The 23,601-nt window shown below is 42.5% G+C and overlaps 1 protein-coding gene across 1 annotated transcript in view; it reads left to right on the forward strand.

Moving 5' to 3' along the window:
* ankrd33ba (ankyrin repeat domain 33ba) overlaps nt 1–23,601 on the forward strand; it is a 117,976-nt gene that overhangs the window by 87,025 nt on the left and 7,350 nt on the right. Inside the window, exon 3 of the mRNA XM_039754390.1 lies at nt 14,693–14,833. Coding sequence (XP_039610324.1) covers nt 14,693–14,833 — 141 coding nt within the window. The remainder of the gene's footprint in view (nt 1–14,692; nt 14,834–23,601) is intronic.

Consider the following 23,601-nt stretch of genomic DNA (forward strand, 5'->3'; position numbering starts at 1 on the left):
TTTAATATGTTATTCAAATAAACAAGAAGAATAAAAAAATGGAAAAAGGCAAACAAGTTCAAATCTACAATCCAGTCAAAAAGTAACCAAAAATCCAATAACCATAAGTATAATTAGAAATAATGTTCACTAGGAAATGCACTCCACCACAATCACGGAACCTCTGAGAGACCTCCTGTCTCTCCTGTCAACAACATCCGTACTCTCTGAGGAGGCTGAGGAAGTTTGGTATGTCGACTAAGATCCTCAGTAACTTGTATAGCTGCATTGTTGAGAGCATCTTGACCAGCTGCATCACCGTGTGGTACGGCAACACTACTGCTATGGACGGGCAAACACCTGCAGAGAGTGGTAAAGACTGCTGAGAAGATCACCAGGACCCCACTACCCTCTCTGCAGAGCATCTACAACTGCAGAGTCCACAGGAGAACTTCCTCGATCCTCAGGGACCCCACAGGGACCCCACCCACCCCCAACACGAACTGTTCACACTTCTACCCTCAGGCAGGAGGTATGGACGTATGAAATGCGGGACTTCCAGGCTAAAGAACTCTTTCTTCTCCAAGGCCATTAGACTCCTAAATAACTGACTGGAGTTTATAACCGTGGTTCACCTCATTCTATCCACCTCGCACAACTGTATTGGATTTGTCCATCACACACCTACCTGCACATTACACTTTATACTTCTGTTTTTATACTTTATGCTGCCTTTGTTATTTATTATTTATTTGCTACTTGTTATTTATGTTTATCTTTATATGTTGGTTTTTTGGCATTTGGTGTGGGCAGCAGAGAAAGAATTTCATTGTATAAGGAAACGTGTTTCGTTACTGTGCACATGACAATACACTTTGAACTGAACTGAACTGTCCAGCCTGAATTATAAGAGGGAGGAAGGCATAAACACAGCCTAAGCTCTCTTAGAGTTCCATCCACAGGCAAACAAAAATGCATAATACGTAAATATGAAATAAATAAACTAGTCAATTGCTTGTCCAATGCAGGATTTTTGAATATGAGGATTTCAAAATTCTAATTATATATATTGACATAAAACCTTTCTCAGCAGGTTACATGCTCTATTAATGGGTGGTTATTCCTGTTGTATGTGACATAGTTGAAATATTTTTGTGACATACTGCAACACCAACAACAGGGAACACAGCCTGGGCGAAACTTAATGACAATGGCATATTCATTGCATTTTACAGTATTCATATATTTAATAAAATTCTATCATAAAACAGCCTAACATACTAACAAAGGGGATAACTCAAGAGATAAGTGGTCCATATCCTGAGAAAAGTGGTTTTTTTTTGTGATCAATGTTTTACTGTAACAATAAATGTACACAAGAATCATGATGACAAGATAATTAAGAAAAGAAAAGCGTAACACAGCGGCACCCCAGCTACTTTTTTATAATGTGCAGAAGTGAAAACTTAAGAGTTTTATGGAGCTCCATTGCAACCAGCAACGAGCTGTCTGGGTAATTAATATTTGTTATCTTCTTCAGTAGGGTTGTTCCATTACAGGTCACCACAAATTCTTCTTCTTTTTTTGGCTGCTCCCATTAGGGGTCGCCACAGCGGATCATCTTCTTCCATATCTTTCTGTCCTCCCCATCTTGTTTTGTTACACCCATCACATGCATGTCCTCTCTAACCACATCCCTAAACCTTCTCTTAGGCCTTCCTTTTCTCCTCTTTCCTGGCAGCTCTGTCCTTCGTATCCTTTTCCCAGTATCTCTCCTCTGCACATGTCCAAACCAATGCAATCTCGCCTGCCTGACTTTGTCTCCCAACTGTCCAACCTGAGCTCACCCTCTAATGTACTGTTTCCTAATCCTGTCCTTCCTCGTCACACCCAGCACAAATCTTATCTTCTGCCACTCTGCCACCTCCAGCTCTGTCTCCTGTTTTCTGGTCAGTGCCACCGTCTCCAACCCATATAACATAGTTGGTCTCACTACCGTTCTGTAGACCTTCCCTTTCACTCTTGCTGATACTCGTCTGTCATAAATCACTCCTGACATCTTCTCCACGCTGCCTAGACTCTCTTTTTCACCTCTCACCACAAATAAATAACCACTGCATGTAGGCCATTTAAAAACCCAATTCTCATACAGCAGACACTCAAAATGTTTAAGCAGTGTGTAATAAAATTGATTCTGGGGACCCTCTGGGATTAGAGGCCGTGCAGCTTAAGCTTCATTAGTTTCATAGTAGATCCCCCCTGCATATTCCAACACAGAGGACACAGAAGTGTTGCTTTCCATAGCGCTTGTTGTGTTGCTTACCTGTATGCATCTAATTGGCATTTTGTACCCTTTGAATGCTGGGTACATGAACAACAGGCGAATGATTTACCGGTGACCACAGTTTTCAGATTACAGTAAATCCCATGACAAGCAGCATTACCGTCCTTTTAAGGATTTTCCGCCAATGCATGTATATAAATGTCTACATCATATGTGCTTTTGGTCATTTTAGTGGGGATGGAGATATTTTCAGAAATGATGTGAAAACAATCGTGTGGACGGCAGAAGCTGCCATTTATAAATGAAAACGTAGTAGTATGGATGTAGTCTGAGGGAAGAAAGGTCCAATAAAAGAAGGATCTGGGACACCGGAGTAACGTTATCCAAAGAGAAGAGATGGGGAGGGGGCAATGCCGGAATTGCCAGCCAAACCAAGTGAACTGCAGTGGCAAAGTGGATGTGAGGAGATACACATTAAAAAATGTTTCCAAGTCTTTGAAGTATTTTAAGCTGTGTGAATTGATAATTGGGATTCCATGAGCAAAATCGAACATTTCAAAATAAATGGTGCCAGCAGAGAGGGGAAACCGGTGGAGAGAAACTTATTAGACCAGGGTGAAATTAGAGAAAGGTGTTGGTAGGAGTGCAGAGTAAACAGGTTTCTTCGTCGTGAAAAGGAATGAAATAGTAACTAAAGAGGATGAAGAGGAAGAGCGCTCAGATAGAGGGATACCACACATCTTGGGCACTGACCAAGAGGTAAGGAGAAGGCGAAAGATGAACTCAAGAGTTTAAAGTCAGTCTGTAAAGATGGGGACGTCATAAGGTCGGAAACATCAAATAGGTAGCATTCTGGCAAAAGTGTTAAAAGAAAATGCCTTCTATCACATACAGTAGTCAGCCGGTTTCTTTAAAGTGCGTACACTTCATAAACTCTGCCCGGCTTTGAAGCCAGATGGTAGTAGTTCATAAAACAGAAGGTTCAGTGCATGTTTGTGAGTGAGAAAAAGGAAACAACCGCACTGGTGATAGTTATGTGGTAGAAGAAGAACATCCCAGCTGCCTGTTCGGTAATAAGAGTTTACTATTAGCATGTTATAATGACCCATTTCAAAGCAGCTTTCTTATATAATCATTTTTCTGCTAATATAAAACCATCCCCTCATGCTGCTGTGTATTTTGCTGGAGTAACACATGTTGAGTTTTAAGTACACAAGCATCAGAAACTCATTAGTAGGAAGCCTTTCAGTCCCTCATGTATGGCAGCTGCCAGCTTTCCTTGGTATTTCAGTCCGGCTTTGGCACACTTGAGGTTTACAGTTTATCTCACTCAAGCAATACAAGAAAGCTGAATTTAATATGCAGCCTGTATGTAAAGGTTTACGTGTGCAGCATGCGGAAAGGCCCGAGGACGCCATCATGCTCATATCTGGGCTCCCACCTGCTGAGCCCATTGACATATCCTTCATCCACAGCCATCCTTAAAGAGAGCGAACAAAAGCACAAGACATCAGCATGTGCCACAGCGTTCGTAAAGGACGCCTCCGGGACTGCAGACAAAAGTCTTTCCAGGTGGGCCTTGTCACGTCATGTTCAATAGCCTTAAGTCCACTTTTTTGTTTCATTGAAATTAATAAAGGGAATCTCTCTGAATGGCAGAAAGACATTTCAACCAAAGAAAAACAGAAAAAAAAAATTCAAATGAGACTCAAAAGAAAATTCAACAGAAGCACACAGCTCAAGATTTTTGACAATTTGTATTACACAAGCAAGGTGAGCCTGCCCATCAACACAATGCAGGGGGCTCCTTTCACAGCTCACCTCCATTTCCCATTTTTCAAACTCTGATTTACCCAAAGAGGAATTATTGGAATACAAATGTCATCATCAAGTATTCTTGTAAAAAAAAAAATGGTGCGTGTGGCAGAATCATGAAATATTATTGTTAATTCAGGACGATTAAAGGGACTGAACAAATGTAGAAAGGCCTGTTTAGTTTGTTTTTTCTGTTGTGATAAGGCAGTGAAGTAGTTCACAAGTGGCTTCAGGTAGACTTTACCCATCTGCTTCAGTTCAGGTTCTGGGTTGCCAGATGTTCCAGAAATTAAGGTCAAGGGACCACCAATAACATCCTGGCAGGGAGCCTGACTGCAACTGTGAAGGTTTTTCAATTTGACTGCAGTGCTGCTTTGGCAGTGCCACATGCTTTGGGTGTGTTTTATGTGGGAGATGTATGGTGGCCCAGTGTGATATTTTGATGGACATCAGGGGTGGACTGGTCTCCCGATCAGGATGGTTTCCCAGCCGGTAGGTTGATATAATGGTTGGATGGAGGATGATTGCCTTCCAGAGCCATGTTGTACTCTCTGAGTCCACAGGATGGCAGTATCCCTCTGGCATAGCCCCCACTTGGACACCTGCAACGCCACATGGGAGTTGTAGTCCTGGAACAAACGCAGGCTGCTCCTTTAAAGCTGGGAGGTTAGCGAGGTCTGGACTCACTCCCAAGTGAGGTGAAAGCCCAAAGTAGGGCTCTGCATCTAACTAATATTGGTGCTCCTGAACATATGTATATGTGTGTGTATATACATATATTTTATATATATATATATATATACAGTAATCCCTCCTCGATCGCGGGGATTGCATTCCAGAACCCCCCGCGATAGACGAAAATCCGCGAAGTAGAAACCATATGTTTGTGTAGTTATTTTTATATATTTTAAGCCCTTATAAACTCTCCCACACTGTTAACATTATTAGAGCCCTCTAGACATGAAATAACACTCTTTAGTCAAAAGTTTAAACTGTGCTCCAGGACAAGACAGAGATGACAGTTCTTTCTCACAATTAAAAGAATGCAAATAGATCTTCTTCTCTTCAGGAGCAGAGAATTTCAGAGGAGAGAGAGAGAGAGAGCTCGCAAAGAAAAGCAAACAATCAAAAATCAATACGTGTGCTTTTAAGTTTGCGCGGCATTTTTAGAGGTGCGTTAGTATCTTCTAAGCAAACAGCCTCTGTGCAACAGCCCCTCTGCTCACATCTCCTCCGTCAGGCAGAGAACGCCAGAGAGAGAGAGCGAGATTAAAGCAACAATCAAAAATCAATACGTGTGCTTTTGTGCTTTTAAATATGCCGAGCACCGCAATAAAGCAGCATTTTTTTAGAGGAGCGTCAGTATCTTTTAAGCAAACAGCACCTCTGCTCACACCCCTCTGTCAGGCAGAGAATGTCAGAGAGGGTGAGAGAGAGGCAGAGACAAGCAAACAATCAAGCTCCGCGCGGGATGCATATCTTATAGCAGTGGTGGCGAACCTATGGCACGCGTGCCAAATGTGGCACTCAGAGCCCTCTCAGTGGGCACGCGCGCCGTCGCCCGAGCACAGAGTTCGTTACTATAAAGCCAGAGGAATGCGGGGCGGGCTGCTCCCTCACCGATCCCCTCTTCACGCAGCCGAAGGACTTTTCTCACATCACCCGCCCCTCTGCCCAGCAGCCCAATGGGAGCGCGTCCTTCCTCTCCTGTCTGGGGTAAGGCGGGCGGCACACATGCTGCTTGAGGGTGCGGCACGGACTGCAGCCTTTTGAGTCTGTGATTCCCGTGGTGGGGTTGGAGGGGATGTGGTATAGCGGGTCCACAGCTCAAAATTGAAAAGGCCAGTTTTAACAGATAATTGCCGCCTCGCGGCTTAAAGGGGGTTATGGTAGAGTGACCGGAGCGGTTTCCGGGAGCTTTGTGATGCGGGCAGTCCTCGCTTAAGCGCACAGGTGAGGAGTCGTCCGCATCTGTAATTATTGCCGGAGTTGCTAATCGCCCCACCTGATCCACGACCCGTAATTTATAATGGAAGCTTTGGGGCGGAGCTTAATAGGGAAGACCTGCATGAAACACTTGAGAGGATCGAAGGGATGACAAAGGACAGCACAGTTAGTTATGAAAATGAAATCCTTAAAGTGTGGAATTCTCTGCCAAATAATCTTAAGTCAATGAAGGCACTTGAGATTGCTTTCCTTACTTTGTTTGGAACATCTTATGCTTGTGCGCAGCTGTTTTCAGCTTTGAATTAAATCAAATCTGACACCAGAAACAGACTAACAGATGACCTGAGTGCTGCATGTGTTGCTCTCAAGCTTACAAAGTATGAGCCAAGGTTAGACAAATTATCAGCATGCATACAACAGCAAAAGCACATTAATTGTTCAAAAGCATACCGAATGCAAACTTTTACCTTTCAACAAAAAGTTGTTTGTATCATTGAAAGCTCTGTTATTATGTTTTTCTTTTAAGACAAAAGATGTTAATGTATGAGTGGCATTTCTAAACTAAAAGCTCAGTAGATAGACAGACAGACAGAGCATCAGTATTGGCAGTTCAGTCCAATTTATCATCCAGCTGCACTCCCAGGTATTTATAGGTCTGTACCCTCTGCACACACTCACCTCTGATGATCACGGGGTCCATGAGGGGCCTGGGCCTCCTAAAATCCACCACCAGCTCCTTGGTTATGCTGGTGTTCAGTTTTAGGTGGTATTCAGGTTAAATTGCCATGTTGGCACTTTGCGATAAATAAGTGGGTTTTGGATTGCAGTTTGGGCACTTGGTTTCTAAATGGTTCGCCATCACTGTCTTATAGCATTGAGGAGTTTTAGTTAATATGTAATACATGCTCTGATTGGGTAGCTTCTAAGCCATCCGCCAATAGCGTCCCTTGTGTGAAATCAACAGGGCAAACAAACTGAGAAAGCGTGTAGCATAAATTAAAAGACCCACTGTCTGCAGAAATCCGCGAACCAGCGAAAAATCTGTGATATATATTTAGATGTGCTTACATTTAAAATCCATGATAGAGTGAAACCGCGAAAGTCGAAGCGCGATATAGCGAGGGATTACTGTATACACTAGCTGATTACCCAGTGGCTTCACTCACTCAAAAATAAAATGTAGTATTTATGAAATAAGTTATTAAGTAGTAAAACATTTTGATAAAAGAATTTGAAGAACATATAAGAAGCGTATAAATTATTAAACAGTTAAACATTTCCATAAGAGAATTAGAATGATATATAAGAAGTGTATAAATTATCAAACAGTAAAACATTAACATTTAAGAAGTAAAGATACATTGAGTACTACTGTAGTGGTTTCGGGTAAACTACCTGCTTGACAACCTTGCACTACGTGCCTGTGATTTAAGAGAAAAATTATTCTGAGAAATGTGGACGCTGCCCTTCCGTGCTTAACGGGCAGAAGGTCTAAACAATTCCCAAGTCGAATACTTCACATGAAGAGGTCAGTACATCTTCTTAAAAGAATTCATCACAAAAGCAACCTTGAATGTTATGGGGTTTTAGTGACCCGAACTCGCCTTAAGTAGCCGTGCACCGCAATTTACCAAGAGAGTCACGCTTCGATAGTGCCGATTACACTCATTCGCAAAGATTTCCACTGTCCAAGGAGCCGACGGGGCACTTGAAGTGTCACACACAATGCGAGAAGAGAGGACGCTGCCCGAAAGTACGAAGTTGTCGACGCGGTGGAGCAGCCCGACATTCCGCGCCTCCCAGCATCCACTTTGTTCTCATAACCCCTCGCTGCTGAAGGTGGTCTCGTCTTCACAATGTTTACAGCTCGGCGTAGTTAAAAAGTAGAAAGACGCAAAGCTGTATTCTTTATCTCTTTTACGATCAAGTACTGCCAATTAAAAAAAAGTTACAATGTGTCAGTTTCCGCGACAGTCACGTGGATGAATAAATAAAACTTCTGTGTCAGAATGCGCCTGGCGGTGGACGGCTCAGCGCTGGAATCCAGAGAGGAGGGGTGGAAGAGGGCGACGTAGGGCGCACTTCTATGGGATAGATCGGCGTGTTTGTGTTTTACTTCTTTTCAATATCAGTAAAATAACTCTTACACAAATAATAACAATTCGTAAAGACGATATAAAAATGGCGTCCACAAATTAAGTGATTAGTTCCTGCATTATAATATGTTTTGTGGTCATACATAATTTCCGTTTCGCGTGGTCATACATAATTTCCGTTTCAAATGCAAAAAGAATTTTATATATATATATATATAGATAAGGATATAGCAGGTTGGATAATGGATGGATGGAGATATATATACAGTAATCCCTCCTCGATCGCGGGGGTTGCGTTCCAGACCCCCCCGCGATAGGTGAAAATCCGCAAAGTAGAAACCATATGTTTGTATGATTATTTTTATATATTTTAAGCCCTTAGAAACTCTCCCACACTGTTTATAAATATTCTCCGCACAGTTATACAGTAAACCCTTGTTTATCGCGGTTAATCCGCTCCAGACAGATAAATGAATTTCCAGCAAGTAGGATTATTTATTTATAAATCTAATCTTTTCGTAGTTAGAGCATAGAAAACCTGTTTACGACCTTCTAAATGCGTTTTTAACATTATTAGAGCCCTCTAGACATGAAATAACACCCTTTAGTCAAAAGTTTAAACTGTGCTCCATGACAAGACAGAGATGACAGTTCTTTCTCACAATTAAAAGAATGCAAACATATCTTCCTCTTCAAGGTGCGAGTCAGGAGCGGAGAATGTCAGAGAGAGAGTAAAGTAAACAATGAAAAATCAATAGGGCTGTTGCGCTTTTAAGTATGCAAGCACCGCGATAAAGCAGCGGCAATGAAGGGATCAATGCGAAGGTAGCCTTTCAGCATTTTTACAGGAGCGTCCTATCTTCTAAGCAAACAGCCCCTGTGCAAAAGCCCTCTGCTCACATCTCCTCCGTCAAGCGCAGAGAACGCCAGAGAGAGAGCGCGAGATTAAAGCAAACAATCAAAAAATCAATAAGTGTGCTTTTAGACGCACCTCGATAAAGCGGCATTTCTTAGAGGAGCGTCTGTATCCACTAGGCAGACAGCTTCTGTGCAAACAGCACCTCTGCTCACACCCCCTCCGTCAGGCGCAGAGAATGTCAGAGAGGGTGAGATAGAGGCAGAGACAAGCAAACAATCGAGCAAAGCGCAGGAGGCATATCTTATAGCATTGAGGAGTTTTAGTTAATATGTAATACGTGCTCTGATTGGGTAGCTTTTAAGCCATCCGCCAATAGCGTCCCTTGTATGAAATCAACTGGGCAAACAAACTGAGGAAGCATGTACCATAAATTAAAAGACCCATTGTCCGCAGAAATCCAAAATCAGCGAAAAATCCGCAATATACATTTACATATGCATATATAAAATCCGATAGAGCAAAACCGCAAAGTCAAAGCGCGATACAGCAAGGATCACTGTATATATATATATATATATATATATATATATATATATATATATAAATACACACATATAGAATAACTCCATGTTTAGGAAGTTACAGCATTTGCGGTTTTTTGGTAGGTCAGTTTTAATTTTTCACTCTAAACACACAAAAATAAATAGTTACATTCTGAGCCAATACTGTGCAACCATTGCAGGTGTCCAAGGCAGGATGTCCGCACCTCTTGCTGTTTGTGTTTGGGATGCATTCTTGACTGCACTAGATGCTGCCTGCCAATGTCTTGCTCCTCAGGAGTGTTACTGACTCATTCTTGTCACTGGACATTTGCACTTTAACTAGCTCGGTGGCATTTGCTATTTAAAGTTACAGAGGCAATACAACGGGCACAAAGGGATGACTGGTCAATAGTTGCTTTATCAAGCAGCAAACAAGTTCAAGTTATTCCTTTATTCTCTGAATCTGCCTACTCAGTTGAAGGACTGTAAGATACTCGAGGCTCTCCCAGCAGAATTGGGCACAAGACGAGACAGGACTTTGGAAGGGGGCACCTAGTGAGTCAGTCTCCATTTATCAGTCAATGTGGATGTGCCAACTGCTCACAGAAGCAGGAATCCATCCAGTCCCCAAAGCTGAGAGGCAGCCATTCCACTGCTCTGCCTGCATTGTCACGTGAACAGAGAGGACGGTGGGATTTTTCACTTGCATGTCCATCTAACAAGCAGCATGTCACTGTGACTCTCTGGCGCTATGATGAACAAGCCAAAATCCATCACTTCTATTTAATAAAAGACACAAATCCACTTACCAGATGTCCTCTTTACCCCTGTTTCCATACGACTTGCTCATTTATGCCCCCAGCTCTTGAAATCTTGTCCTAAGGAAAAACTAACTGAGCTTCTGGAGAATATTAGTTTCTGTGCATAGCAACCATTAACAGATAAATATTGTACAATTAATAAGATTAAGACCATTTAAAGTCATGATTAATGTTGATAATCGTTAGTGACACTTTAGTTATTTCTCATATTTTTCTATTCAGTCGTCTTTGCGCTGACCACAGCAGGTGAAATTCCTTCTTATGTGCCTGAGGTGCTAAAACCTCATTAACTTTTTCTCCAAGTTCATAATAAGAAATATTAATATAAAAGTATAGAAATTTAGGAGGATTGTCCCTTTCTATGTATAACATAAGCCCCTCACTCAGGGTCACACGGGGCTTTGATCACGTTTTTCTCTGTTACAGCAGTGGCGTCTGTCAGTTTTTGTGCTAGCAGCATTTCAAAACCATCTTTAGAAATACCAGCGAGTTTCAAAGAAAACCAAAACATCTGCAGACAAGAAGGAGTCTGTCTTTAAACATGATGACAATATGCTTCTCTATCCTGGCTTACAACACCAAGTCTCACATCTGCTGCGGCTCAGCCATCCTTTTGATGATCCCCTCACTGCTGCTCATGTCCCTGGTGGTACCTGTCTGACGGCAGCCATCATTAATCTGCTCTGCTAATCATCAGCCTGCCAACACATTGGTATGATGGTCTAACAATCAGGATGGAATAAGAGATGAGACAGCAGGATGGCAGAGTGGCAGCCACACAGGGATTTGGGGGGCTGAGGGATTGACGGGGGGGACGTTGTTAAGACTCTCTGCCATGCAGTGTCTGCCGATGTGAGAAGTCTGCGTTCATTCAGATGTAAGCAGTGCAGCTAAAACCCAGGACAAAGTGGCATTTGACAAACATGGCGTATCCAGTTGAAAGACAGAGGTGCCTTCAGAAGGAATTCAGAGCCTTTCACTTTTTTGTTATGTTGCTAATTTTTCTCCTCATCACAAAAAGCACACTCACGACAAGCTTCGCACACCTGGATCTGGGGCTTTTCTGCCATTCTTATGGGCAGATCCTCCCAAGCTCTGGCAGGTTGGATGGGCACCGTCAGCAGACAGTAATTCTCAGTATCTCCAGAGATGTTCAGTTGAGTTCAATGGTGGGATCTGGCAGGGCCACTCAAAAACATTCACAGAGTTGCCGCTAAGCCACTCCTGTGTTGTCTTGCCTTTGTGCTTAGGATTGTTGTGCTCTTGGAAGGTGAACCTACGGCCCAGTCTGAGGTCAGGTGCTCACTGGGGCAGCTTTTTATTAAGGATATCTGTGTATTTTGCTTTGCACACCTTCTCATCAACCCTGGCTAGTCTCCCATTTCCTTACCCTGCAAAACAACCCCATGGCATCATGCTGCCACGGCCATGGTTTGCCATTGTAGTGGTATTGTATAGGTGATGTGCGACGCCTGATTTGTTTCCAGACATGATGCTTCATACTGATGCCAAACAGTTCAATCCTGGTTTCATCAGACCATTAACGTTTTTCTCAGTAAATATATTTCTAATGGGGATATTGACATGCAATTTACACCAGATGTCCATAACAACCCAAGTAATCCAGACATACAATGAAATCAGAACAAACAAATCTTTAAATTATATGTAAAAAAGTGGAATGGCACAGGGAGTAAGTATTGAACACGCTATCTGAAATTTATTTAATACTTAGTAGAAAAGCCTTTGTTGGCCTGAAGACGCCTCCTGTATGGAGAAACGAGTTGCATGCATTGCTCTTCCACACAAACTGCCTTCAAATCTTGAAGGTTTCTGGGGGCCTCTTCTATGAACTCCAATCTTCAGTTCTTTCCATAGATTTTCAAGTCAGGTGGTTGACTGGGCCATCTGAGCAGCTTCTTTATCTTCTTTTTCTGAAACCAACTGAGAATTTCCTTGGCTGTGTGTTTGGGATCCTTGTCTTGCTGAAATGTCCCACCTCGTTTCAGCTTCAGCATCCTGGCAGATGGCAGCAGATGCTCCATTCATCCTTCCTTCAATTAAATGAAGTCTGCCAGTATTTTGGGGTGTTTTTGAGGTGATGTGCAGTGCCATTTCTCCTCTAAACAAGGTGTGTGCAATGGCATCCAAAGAGTTCCATTTTGGTCTCCTCTGACCAGACTCTATTCTCCCAAATGTTGTGCAGCAAACTTTAAATGAACTTCAACGTGCTTTTTCTTCAGCAGTGGAGTCTTCCGTGGTGAGCGTGCATAGAGGCCATGGCAGTTAAGTGCATTACTTGTGGTTTTCTTTAAAACAACTGTACCTGCTCATTCCAGGTCTTTCTGAAGCTCTCCACGAGTGGTCCTTGGACAACTCTTCTGATTATTCTTTTGACTCCTCTGTCAGAAATCTTACGAGGAGCACTTGGTGCTCGTGGCTGGTTTATGGTCAAATGATGTTCTTTCCACTTCTGGATTACAGCCCCAACGGTGCTCACTGGACCATTCACAAGTTTAGAAATACGTCTGTCACCAATGGCATCAGTTTGTTTTGTAACATTAAGGTTGCGAAGGTCTTGAGAGAGCTCTTTGCTTTTACCCATCATGAGGTGCTTCTTGTGTGACACCTTGGTAATAAGAAATCTTTTTTATAGGCCATCAATTAGGACTAAACCAGCTGATATCCGTTTGCACTGATGGGGGGCTATCACGAATGCTTTCTAAATACTGACAGATTTCAGTGGGTTTCTGGGCTTTCCAGGCCTTTCTGCACCTCCTTTTCTTCATGTGTTCAATACTTATTCCTTGTGTCATTCCACTTTAATAAACATAACTTAATTTATGGACTTACTTGTTTTGATTTCTGTATATGTGTGGATTACTTGAGTTCTTGCCGACATCTGGTGAAAATTTCATGTCAATAGTCCCATTAGAAATATATTTACTAAGAAAAACGTTGACACGTTCAACACTTATTTTCCCTGCTGTATCCTGTTTCTCATAGTCCGAGTCCTTCAGGTGTCTTTTTGCTAACTAACTGTGTCTGGCCACTGTGCCATAAAGCCCTGCTTTATGGACTGTTGCAGTGATGGTTGTCCTTCTAGAAGTTTCTTCCATCTCCACACAGATTCACTAGAGCTCAGCCAGAGTGACCACCACGTTTTTGGTCTCCCTTCTTACCAAGGCCCTTTTCTCTGGGCTGCCAGCTCTAGGAAGAGTTGTGGTTTTCCAAAGTTCTTCCTTCTAAGAATTATGGAGGACACTGTGCTCTTGGGAAAATTTAGCAGTGCAGAAACGTTTTTGTAGCCTTCCCCAGATCTGAGCCTCGTCCTGCAGCATTTAAGGTTCCCAAGAGCAGTGGCCTCCATAAATATTTGTGTTGTTTTATTTTTAATACATTTGCAACAGTTCCTCATATCCTATTCTTGCTTTGTCATTCTGGGGATTTGAGTTTTGCCCGATGAGGGAAAATTTGAATTTAAATGATTTTGACAAGAGGCCGCAACATAACAAAGTGTGTAAAAAGTGCAGGGATCCGAATTACTTTCTGAATCCGCTATAATTTGGTTAGATTTTATATGACTTTCTAGGGGTGCCAGAAATTCTCAGCCAACGTTTGCTCTGATGGTTAGGAGCCACTTCAGTTTCAGGCTACCATTCAGAGCGCCCAGATAGTGGGCAGGCAGTGTGACGGAGTGGTCTTTGTGATGGACTGTAAACTTCATAAATGTCTGTCACCTTGCCATTCCAGTTGTTTGAGTGACTTACATCACTTTACTGTACTTCAGTTGCAGACCTAATGTGTTATATAATTGCATAAAAATCTCTTTGCAGAGTGACGCTCGATTATGCTAAGGGCTGCCTGTACCTCGGAGTTTGAACCGATTCTGTCACGTTCAGGAGAGGCCCCTTCTATGTCTCCTTTAGAATTTCCTTTTACCTCCACTGGTGTCCTTTTTTGTTCTGGCCTCCTATGGTCAGAACCCTGGAATCCTGACTACTTGAAATCATCCTACCCATTCACCACACTCATTGGTACACCCATTCTCCACTGGGCACAACCTGACATCACTGAAACTGCTAGTTCAGGGCAGTCAGACGCCCCATGTTCCTCGAGGTCTGGAGTGAAGACGTTACATGTGGAAAATCCAATGGCTTCTTCCAATCATGCACTGCTCCCAGCAGCCATATTTACCCATTGGCTTGTGCCATCCATACTGGATAAAGCTCCACGTGTTAGGTGAAAGTGAACAGTCAAGCATACCGACCTTTAGAGAATTGTGGGAAGTGCTCAGGTAACACCCTTACTATTTTTAACCACACTTTTCTCTTCTTTTTTCTTTGCAGGGCATATCACCATCTCAAACTACTTGCTGAATTATTATCCCGGCCTTGACATCGAGAAGAGGAACGTCCACGGCTTCACAGCTCTGATGAAAGCGGCAATGCAGGGCAGGAGCGAGTGTGTCCGGGCTTTAATGCTGGCAGGTATTTAAACGATCAGTCAGGCTGCCTGTGCCACTGCTGTTATGTTACTCAGTGGTTTAGTCCTCCTGTGCTAAGATGTGGGTTGTAATAAATTTAGGACAACATTGCTTCTTGTATGACACTAGTAAGCAAATTTATTTTTTAACTCATCAAAATAATTCATTTTAGAGGAAGCAAAGTACTTTAACCCTGTGCCTAACTACACTGTCTTCCTTTCTCCCTTCCTTCACTTTTCTTCCTACCAGTTGAACTCTCATGCACAGTCCACCCGATACTAAGTTCTCTCAAGTAAAGGCCACTGGTCTTTTTGTGGTCAAATCCCTGGAGTACTTCCTAGTGCACTTACCGACCAAACATAGCCCTTCAAAACCTGCTCTCCCAGAGCTTTTATTTTCTCCCAGTATGCTGCTGGCTGGAGTTTTTGTTTTCTTCTCTTCCATTGTCAACTGACCGCAGTTTAACAGAAATGTTAATGAGCAGATATTGCTGGACTCCACTTATGTTAATCAGTTTCAAACCACTGTGTTACCTACCTGTTTAAACAAATCTGTTTCTTTATGTGTACTCATGGAGGAAACTTCTAGACGGACAACCATCACTACAACAATCTATAGACCTGGGGCCTCATGTATAAACGGTGCGTACGCACAGAAATGTTGCGTAAGAACGTTTCCACGTTCAAATCGCGATGTATAAAACCTACACTTGCTGTAAAGACATGCACATTTCCACGGTACCTCATACCTTGTCGTATGCAAGTTCTCTGCTCGGTTTTGCAGACTGGCGGCACCCAGCGTCAAAGCAGTGTTACTGTTCCTGTGTGGTTATTCTTTCTTTTCTTGACACGGCTTTATAAATACACTGAAACTAACCGCATATTGTTTATTAGTGTAATGCATCTGATTGTAATTAACCTGTAACAATATAATGGTCCAGGGAATAGCCATAGTATTCCAAATCCCATAACTGCTTTAGCGTTGTTACTCTCACTGCACCTTCTTCTTTATCCAGCTGCTCTCGTTAGAGGATGCCACAGCGGATAATCTTTTTCCATATTACTCTCACTGCACCACTCGGAGTATTTATATGACTGTATCTGAGTGAGGAATCACAGCAGCAGCTGATCGGAAGGGGAATTATCGGTATACAGCATCAAGCACACGCTGCCTCAGCCACTGCAAAACGTTTCAAAGCCTTCCCTGTTCGGACCTCACGGTTCAGAAACAGTTTCATCCCAAGAACTATAAACGCACTCAATCAATTAATCCTTGCAGAACTGTTTGTACTTATAAGTACTTAAGTACAATTACCCCACTGTAAACTTGCACTACAATTAATCTGTATTGTTAATAATTAAACATGTGAGGACACGGTGCTGCAGCGTTAGCAAGTTCACGTATTGTTCCTGCCTTGCACTGTATATTTGCTGAGGGTGGCGCGACACTGGAAGGATAGAAGGATAGAATAATTAAACACGTACTATGAAGACATTTCAATGTTCCTTAAAAGTTTTGAAGAATCGTCGTTGTAAGCTTACAGATGGCTTAACGTTTATTACAGAGCTGATTGATTGGCGATTGGGTATTTGGGGAAAGAAAAGTAAGGACAGGAATTGGAGGTTAGTACGTTTGAAAGAGACAGTACTGCTGCAATAAATTATTTCATTGACGGTCGCGCATGGAGCAGCAGCATCTTGTGTGAGACATGAACAATCACTGCGCCATCGTGTTTCCATGTTTAATAACATGTTTTCATTCCAATCATCATGAAAATGATATCAAGCATACATCTCAGTATTTTAATTATTCAGAGAGCTGTAATATCACGAATGTAATGGATTCTGTGTCCTGTCGGAGAAAAAGAAAGAACGGAAGCACGTAGTGATTCACACACACAGAGCACATTGAAGATCAAATACAAAACAAAGCATTTAACTTAACGATGGGATTTGAGAAACTAGTAAATTAAATGATTTTAAAATTAAGTTTATGATGTTCTACTTTAATGACAAAATAAACTACATGATTAAAGTGGAAATTTCGAGATTAAAGTTGACATTTCCTTCTTTTTTCCCATTGTGTGCCTATTTTTTTTTTGTCTGTACCCTAATAAGCTTCCATATGACACTCAGACGGTGAGCTACGACTCGCCTTTTCACGGCGACTTTGATTCGTGACAACTTTGGCACTGTGCGACTTTGTGAACTTGAGCTTTCAAGCTTCTCCGACACTCTATGTCACTCGATCAACTTCCTTTTGTTGATTATTCCACTGTTTAAACCAACAAATAGTATGTTTTTCCTTTGCCTCCACTTGGTATTCGCTGAAATTCTTCCATTTTCCCTCTTGCTTTTCCCATTGTCTTTTCACAGAACTCTGAGCTTAAGGGCTATTTATATTGATTTGCATATTCAAAGATGTGTAATTCTGGGAGGAGTTGGGGCGGGACAGCAGGTACATGCACGAGCGTTACTTTTCATGCTGACTGGGATTTACGTAGCGGAAGAACGCGGAAGTTGGCGAACGCACAGATTCCTGCATCTGGATTTTTCTTTGCATAAGCACATTTCGGCTTATGTGCTTACGTCATGTTATAGTGCGAATTCTACGCACGCCGTTATACATGAGGCCCCTGGGCTTTATGGCCAGACACGTACTGTAAAGGATGAGCTTCTGTTCAGTTTGTGAGGTCCAAAACACCCGCTTTTGTTATTCTTCACTGCTGAACTATATGTATGGTACTTGTGTGTGAGCATTCATTGCTTGACAACATTCATGCACACAGAGCACACTTGTACGACTAGAGACAAAATTTTTATTTTATTGGAGCAGGTTGGGGAGTAGCTTGGGTGAGTCTCTGGGTTTGTCCGAATAGGCGACCAGTTTCACAGGAGGGTGCTGTCAACTGCCTCCAGTTGAAGGGTATGACTGAAAATAATTGGAAAAGTCACGTAATGTGGCACAGTCTTAATCAGACTACAGAATGTTTATCTCTGTTGATTGCAAGACTCTCATTGTCTCAGATGTCTTTTCTATGGAGAGGAAAAACAGCTTGGCAGTAGAGCAGTGGTACCAAGTGCCACAGCAGGGTACCGAGGAGAGAAACAAAACAGGTGAGAGCTAGTAGCAGTTCATAATTGTTGCATTAGTTAGACTTTTGTACCAATGGCAAACAGACAGAGATGCAATATGCACAGCTCATCAGCAGCTCTAGTCAGGGTCTCTCTCTGGTCTCTTTGACCAAATGAGGGTGTGGGTGAGCTATGCAGTTGAACATTCAGCCAGCTGTCGCCCCACTTGCTGGTTATGCTCTAGCTCTTGGGCTTCAGCAAATGTCATTTGGATCCACTTGAAAATATTGCCCATCCACTTTGCCTGCCTCTTCTCCTTTTTCCCCGGATAATTCCTTGCAAGATTGACCTGGAGGGGCTTTCAGATCTTGTGGCATGACTTGGACGGTGCAGGTTGGCAATTGCCATAACACTTCACTGTCACGAGGAAGTCTTCCTGGTTGTCTGATTGTTGTTGGATGACATATCTCATCATTGGTGACACAGTCAAAGTATGAAATCCCCAGAACAGTTCTGTAGCACCTCATCTCCACTGCAGTTTTGTTGTCAAGGTGCAGGATTCACAAGGATATGGAATGATTGAAAAGACCAGGACATTCAGTAATCTCAGTTTGGCCTGAACAGTGATCTCTTTGTCTCTCCAGATTGGCTTCAGTTTGGCCAGGGTTGCTTTTGTCTGCACATCCCTTGATGTGACTTCAGTTTTCTGCAACCCCTTTGCTGATGATGGAACCCAGGTACTAATCAGTGGATGCTCAACTAAAATAGTGAGTTTTCAGCCTGAGTTTAAAAGCGGAGGCTGAAGGGGCATTCCTTCTATAAGCAGGCAGATCATTCCACAGCTTTTTGACCCTGTAGGTAAAAGTTTGACCTCCAACTAATATCCACAATCAGCAGAAGACGTGGGGAGCAGTTGTACTGCTGCCTCGCAGCTTCACGAGACTGAGTGCAAGTCATGGTCTGGCCACGATTTGTGTGGCATTTGTGTATTCACTCCAAGTCCATGTGTGCTCTTCTGAAGGGGTTCTGCAACACTCCTTTCACATTCAAAATAAGCTGATTGGTGTCACTAAACGGGCTCAGCATGCGTTACCGTTCCTTATGTTGGCCTGCTACCTTGTTTAGTATACTTTGCAATTAAAAAGGTTTAGCTTGTAGAGTAGGTCTGTAATTATCATTATGACTATTCTTCCAGAGTACATTCAGGACCCCAGGATTCCCCAGTTCTGTCCCTTTGCCCTGTGCAAACACCTCCACCTTTGCCAACTCCCTGCATCCTCACCACTCTTGACCTCTCCCTAATTCACAATAGAAAAATTAGAAAAACTGTGATGAGAACAGGCCATTCAGCCTAACAAGCTTGTCCGTTGTGGTCACCTCAATTGTCTACGAGTATCGTGTCACTATCTGAAGGTCTCTGCAGTCCTGCTCCCCACCACAGTATTTGGTAATTTGTTCCATGAGTCTATTTCTTTGAATGAAGTATGATTTGCTGTCCCCAATGATGAAGGTCTGCACATCTAACCCTAAGCCTCTTGTTCCGTTTCCTTTCTTGTCACATGCTACATTCTGTCCTTTTAGAATCTGGAAGGGGAATTTTGTATTGTGCTTCAAAATAATATCCGGGAATGGTTGGCTTTGGCCTGCCATAATGAAAATGTATAATTCATCTTATTAGCTTGTCACATGAGCCACCAAATTCTTTTTCTAGCATCACCACTGCTAGTCTTCTTGATCTTGGGGTCTACGTTGCTGTGGCACTTTCCTCAAGTGTTCTGACTTGAAGTTCAAGAAATTTAAAAATTCCTTGGAATGAAATGCAAGGCGTGACAGCAAATGAGCATATAAGGAAATGGTAGCTACCAAGACAGTGCTGATTCGAGGAAAGTCTTATTGATCACTGTGAAGATGGGCAGTCAGCGTAGTATGAAGTTTAAGACATTTTAAAATGTTTTGAGCCTGATCTATTAAGAGAAGCCCCAGTAAACTATGCAAGTGTTATCTTTCAACATTCATCAGTCCTAATGTTCTCCACAAGCTTTTCTCTTCCATTCAAAGCATTTTGTCTGACTTGTGCAACCTCTTTTCTTGTAGCTGACTCAATGTCTTCCATGATTAGAACTTTGGAATCAGCCCTTCAAATTGGGGAACAGGTGGTAGTCGCATGGGACTATGAATGGAGACTAGTGAGGGGTTGGCACGGGTTGAGTCCACAGCTTTACAGTGCTGCCTGCGCCACCCATGTAGTGTGATTGGAACATTGTGGTGGAACACTAAAACACATTTTCATAATTCTGAAGACCTTTTTAAACTATGTAATTCATATGCACTATGTCCTCATCAACATAAAAAATGTGTACATGATCTTGCTAGCAAAGGACTTTGAATGTTTTTGGAGGTCGAGAATCACCCTGCATCTGTTGTTTCGATTGCATCATAATGATGTGTCCAAGTTTCCTCCTCAGCTTTGAAGTACTTGTTAAATTTCTCCCTGTCCAAGAGCATTAGCTCAAGAGTCTTCTTGGAACACCGTATATGGCAATGCTTCTCCCAGTGTGCCCAGGATTTTGCTCTTGTTCAGTTGAAGAATGGATTCAAGTGACCCATAGCTAATCCTTTTGGTGTATGCTATCTCACACACCATCAATCCTTCTTCTTTTGGCTAGTCCTGTTAGGGGTTGCCACAGCAGATCATCTTGTTCCATATCGTCGCGTGTTCTACATCTTGCTCTGTCACTCCCATCACCTGCATATCCTCTCTCATCACATCCATAAACCTTCTCTTAGTCCTTCCTCTTTTCCTCTTCCTTGGCAGCTCTATCATTAACATCCTTCTCCCAATATACCCAGCATCTCTCCTCTGCACATGTCCAAACCAACACAATCTCGCCTTCCTGACTTTGTCTCTCAACCATCCAACTTGAGCCGACCCTCTAATGTCCTCATTTCTAATCCTGTCCATCCTCGGCACACCCAGTGCAAATCTTAGCATCTTTAACTCTGTTACTTTCAGCTCTGTCTCCTGCTTTCTGGTCAGTGCCACCGTCTCACTACCGTCCTGTAGACCTTTCCTTTCACTCTTCCCGATACCCGTCTGTCACAAATTAATCCTGACACTCTTCTTCACCCTGCCTGCACTCTCCTCTTCACTTCTCTTCCTCACTCCCTGTTACTCTGAATTGTATTTTAACTTCTCCGCCAATTCCCTGCATCCTCACCATTCCACTGACCTCCCCCTCATTCACATTAGAATAATTGTGATGAGAACAGGCCATTCAGCCCAGCCAGCTTGTCCGTTCTGTTCACCTCGATTGTCTACAAGTATCATGTCGCTATTCGAAGGTCTCTACAGTCCTGCTGCCCACCACACTACTTGGTAATTTGTTCCATGTGTCGGTTTCTTTGAATGAAGAATGATTTGCTGTATTTTTTCTCTCCCCAGTGATGAAGGTCAGCCCAGCTGTGGGACACACTGACTAGGAGAAAATGAATTTCAACCGGCATATTGCTTAATACTTAATCTTATGCTTTTCTGTATCAGTCGTGAGTTGGTTTTAATGGTGAAACATACAAGTTTCAATCATTTGCACTTCATAGTGTAATTGAATAGTTTTAACATTGATTTACGACAGCTAACAGATTGTACAGGTATTGACAGGCTCAAGCAGGCTTTTTGGTCTCCCCTTATATACAGTGCCCTCCATAATGTTGGGGGCAAAGACACATTTTTCTTTGATTCCCACCTCTGCTCCACAATTTAAAATTGGAAATCAAACAATTCAGGCACAATTTGAATGTACATTGCAGACTTTCATTTAATGGGAATTGCAGACATTTTGCTCACACCATGTAGAAATGACAACTGTTTTTATATGTCCCCCCCCATTTCAGGGCACCATAATGTTTTGAACAGTTGGCATCGCAGATTCCTCAGGTGGGTTTCATTGCTTCATTAGTGTTGGCATTAAGATACCTAGGCTCGTTTCTACCGGTGGACTACCTTTGAGTCTATAGTTGCAATTGTGCAAAATGAGGAAATGTGTCAGTGAAAGTCAAAGTCCTGTTAGTGTCGGGGAAGAGGAAGCAGAGCAGCATTTCGTAGTGCCAGGAGACCTAATCCAATCAGTTTTGTGTCATAGCTATGGGATTGGCACAGAGTAACATTATTCCACTTTGGGTGTTGCAGCTGAAGTGCTTATGGCTGGATGTCCTTCCTGATGCCAGTCTCTTTGTATGACAGGCGGGACGGCCGGTGACCTAAGCTGAGGTCTCGTGGTAGTAAGTGATCTGTAATGGAGCAGTTCAAAGATAAGCATGTAATGTTTCATTTTTAGATAATTCCAGTTATTGCTGGTGTTTTTATAGTCGTTAACCTTTGTCTCAAAAATAGACTTGACTTGTTTCTTTTAAATTGAATGCTTACTTTCCATAATGAAAGAGAACACTTGAGGCATTTAAATTAAGATATATGGAGAAAATGAAAAGAACAATAAAAAATTATGTGATACTTTAGTATAAGTTTAGATAAACTACAGTCTTTGAAACCACTGAGCTGCCAACTCTGTAAAAAACGGCAAACTATAAATAGAAAACTTAAAATTTCTGAAAACTTAAGCCATGCATTCAGCGGGCAGTAGACCCAAGTGTGTGATGTTCATTCATTTGAAGGTCAAAAATTCAAAGGGGTCTCCACCAACCCAGAGCTGTAATAAGAAAATGTTCAGACTAAGTTGTGATGTACCCCAGACTGGTGGGGTGGTCTGCTTACCTCAGGGATGTCAAACTCAGTTACAGTATCTGAGCACCACAGTGGCTGCAGGTTTTTGTTCCTGGAATGTGCCACTGATGCCCCAAAGTTAAAATATTCCTTTGAGACCATCGTTTTATTTTTTTCTCAGCACTTAAAAAAATCTCCCAGAAGCACGTGCTGTCCGCCGCTTTGCACCAAGTCCATTTTAACACCCCGTTCTGCCTTAAACCCCAAACACCGTTTCTTCAACGTACTACTTGAACTCTTGTCAGCTTTGCACTTAGGACGTGATTCAAGTGACACAGAAACAACAGCATGGATCGTTTCACTAAGTTCAGTTTTCCTTGGGGTTGGTAGTTGATTTAGTTAAATGAATTTTTATAGTTTAGTTTTGTCTGAAAGTCGGGTCTTTTTGTGAGTGACGCTCCTGAAGTGTACAAGTGATCGCTCAGACGTTCAGCTTTGAGAGAACACAGAGTGAGCTGCCAACTGATATACTGTTGTTATAAATAAGGAATTCTAATATGGTCTGAAAGCGGACGGTACACAGTGGTACACTTACATTAACCGCTGGTACAAGAGGCAGAGGACACAAAGATATGGAAGAAGATGATCCGCTGGGCGCGATCCGCTGTGGCCACCACTAATGAGAGCAGCCGAAAGAAGAAGAAGAAGAAAGCAAGAATGGAGGAATGCTGGCACAGAGGACTGGCCCACTTCAAGCTCTGACTTTACTGCACTGCCTGGTGTAAAGCTAATCCTCTACGAATCGGACTTGAATAGTCTAGTCAGTACAGTATGTGATTTAAAGTTCAGATGCGAGTCCATAAAGACAAAGCTATGTAGAAGAACGCCTTAAGCAGCAAATGGCCGCTGATACTGCGCTGGGGGGAGTGCTGCCATCACAATTATTTTTTTTCACCCCCAGAGACACAATACCAACATTTT

This window comes from Polypterus senegalus, chromosome 5 (genome assembly GCF_016835505.1).
Source record: "Polypterus senegalus isolate Bchr_013 chromosome 5, ASM1683550v1, whole genome shotgun sequence".
In the NCBI taxonomy this organism is placed as follows: domain Eukaryota; kingdom Metazoa; phylum Chordata; class Cladistia; order Polypteriformes; family Polypteridae; genus Polypterus; species Polypterus senegalus.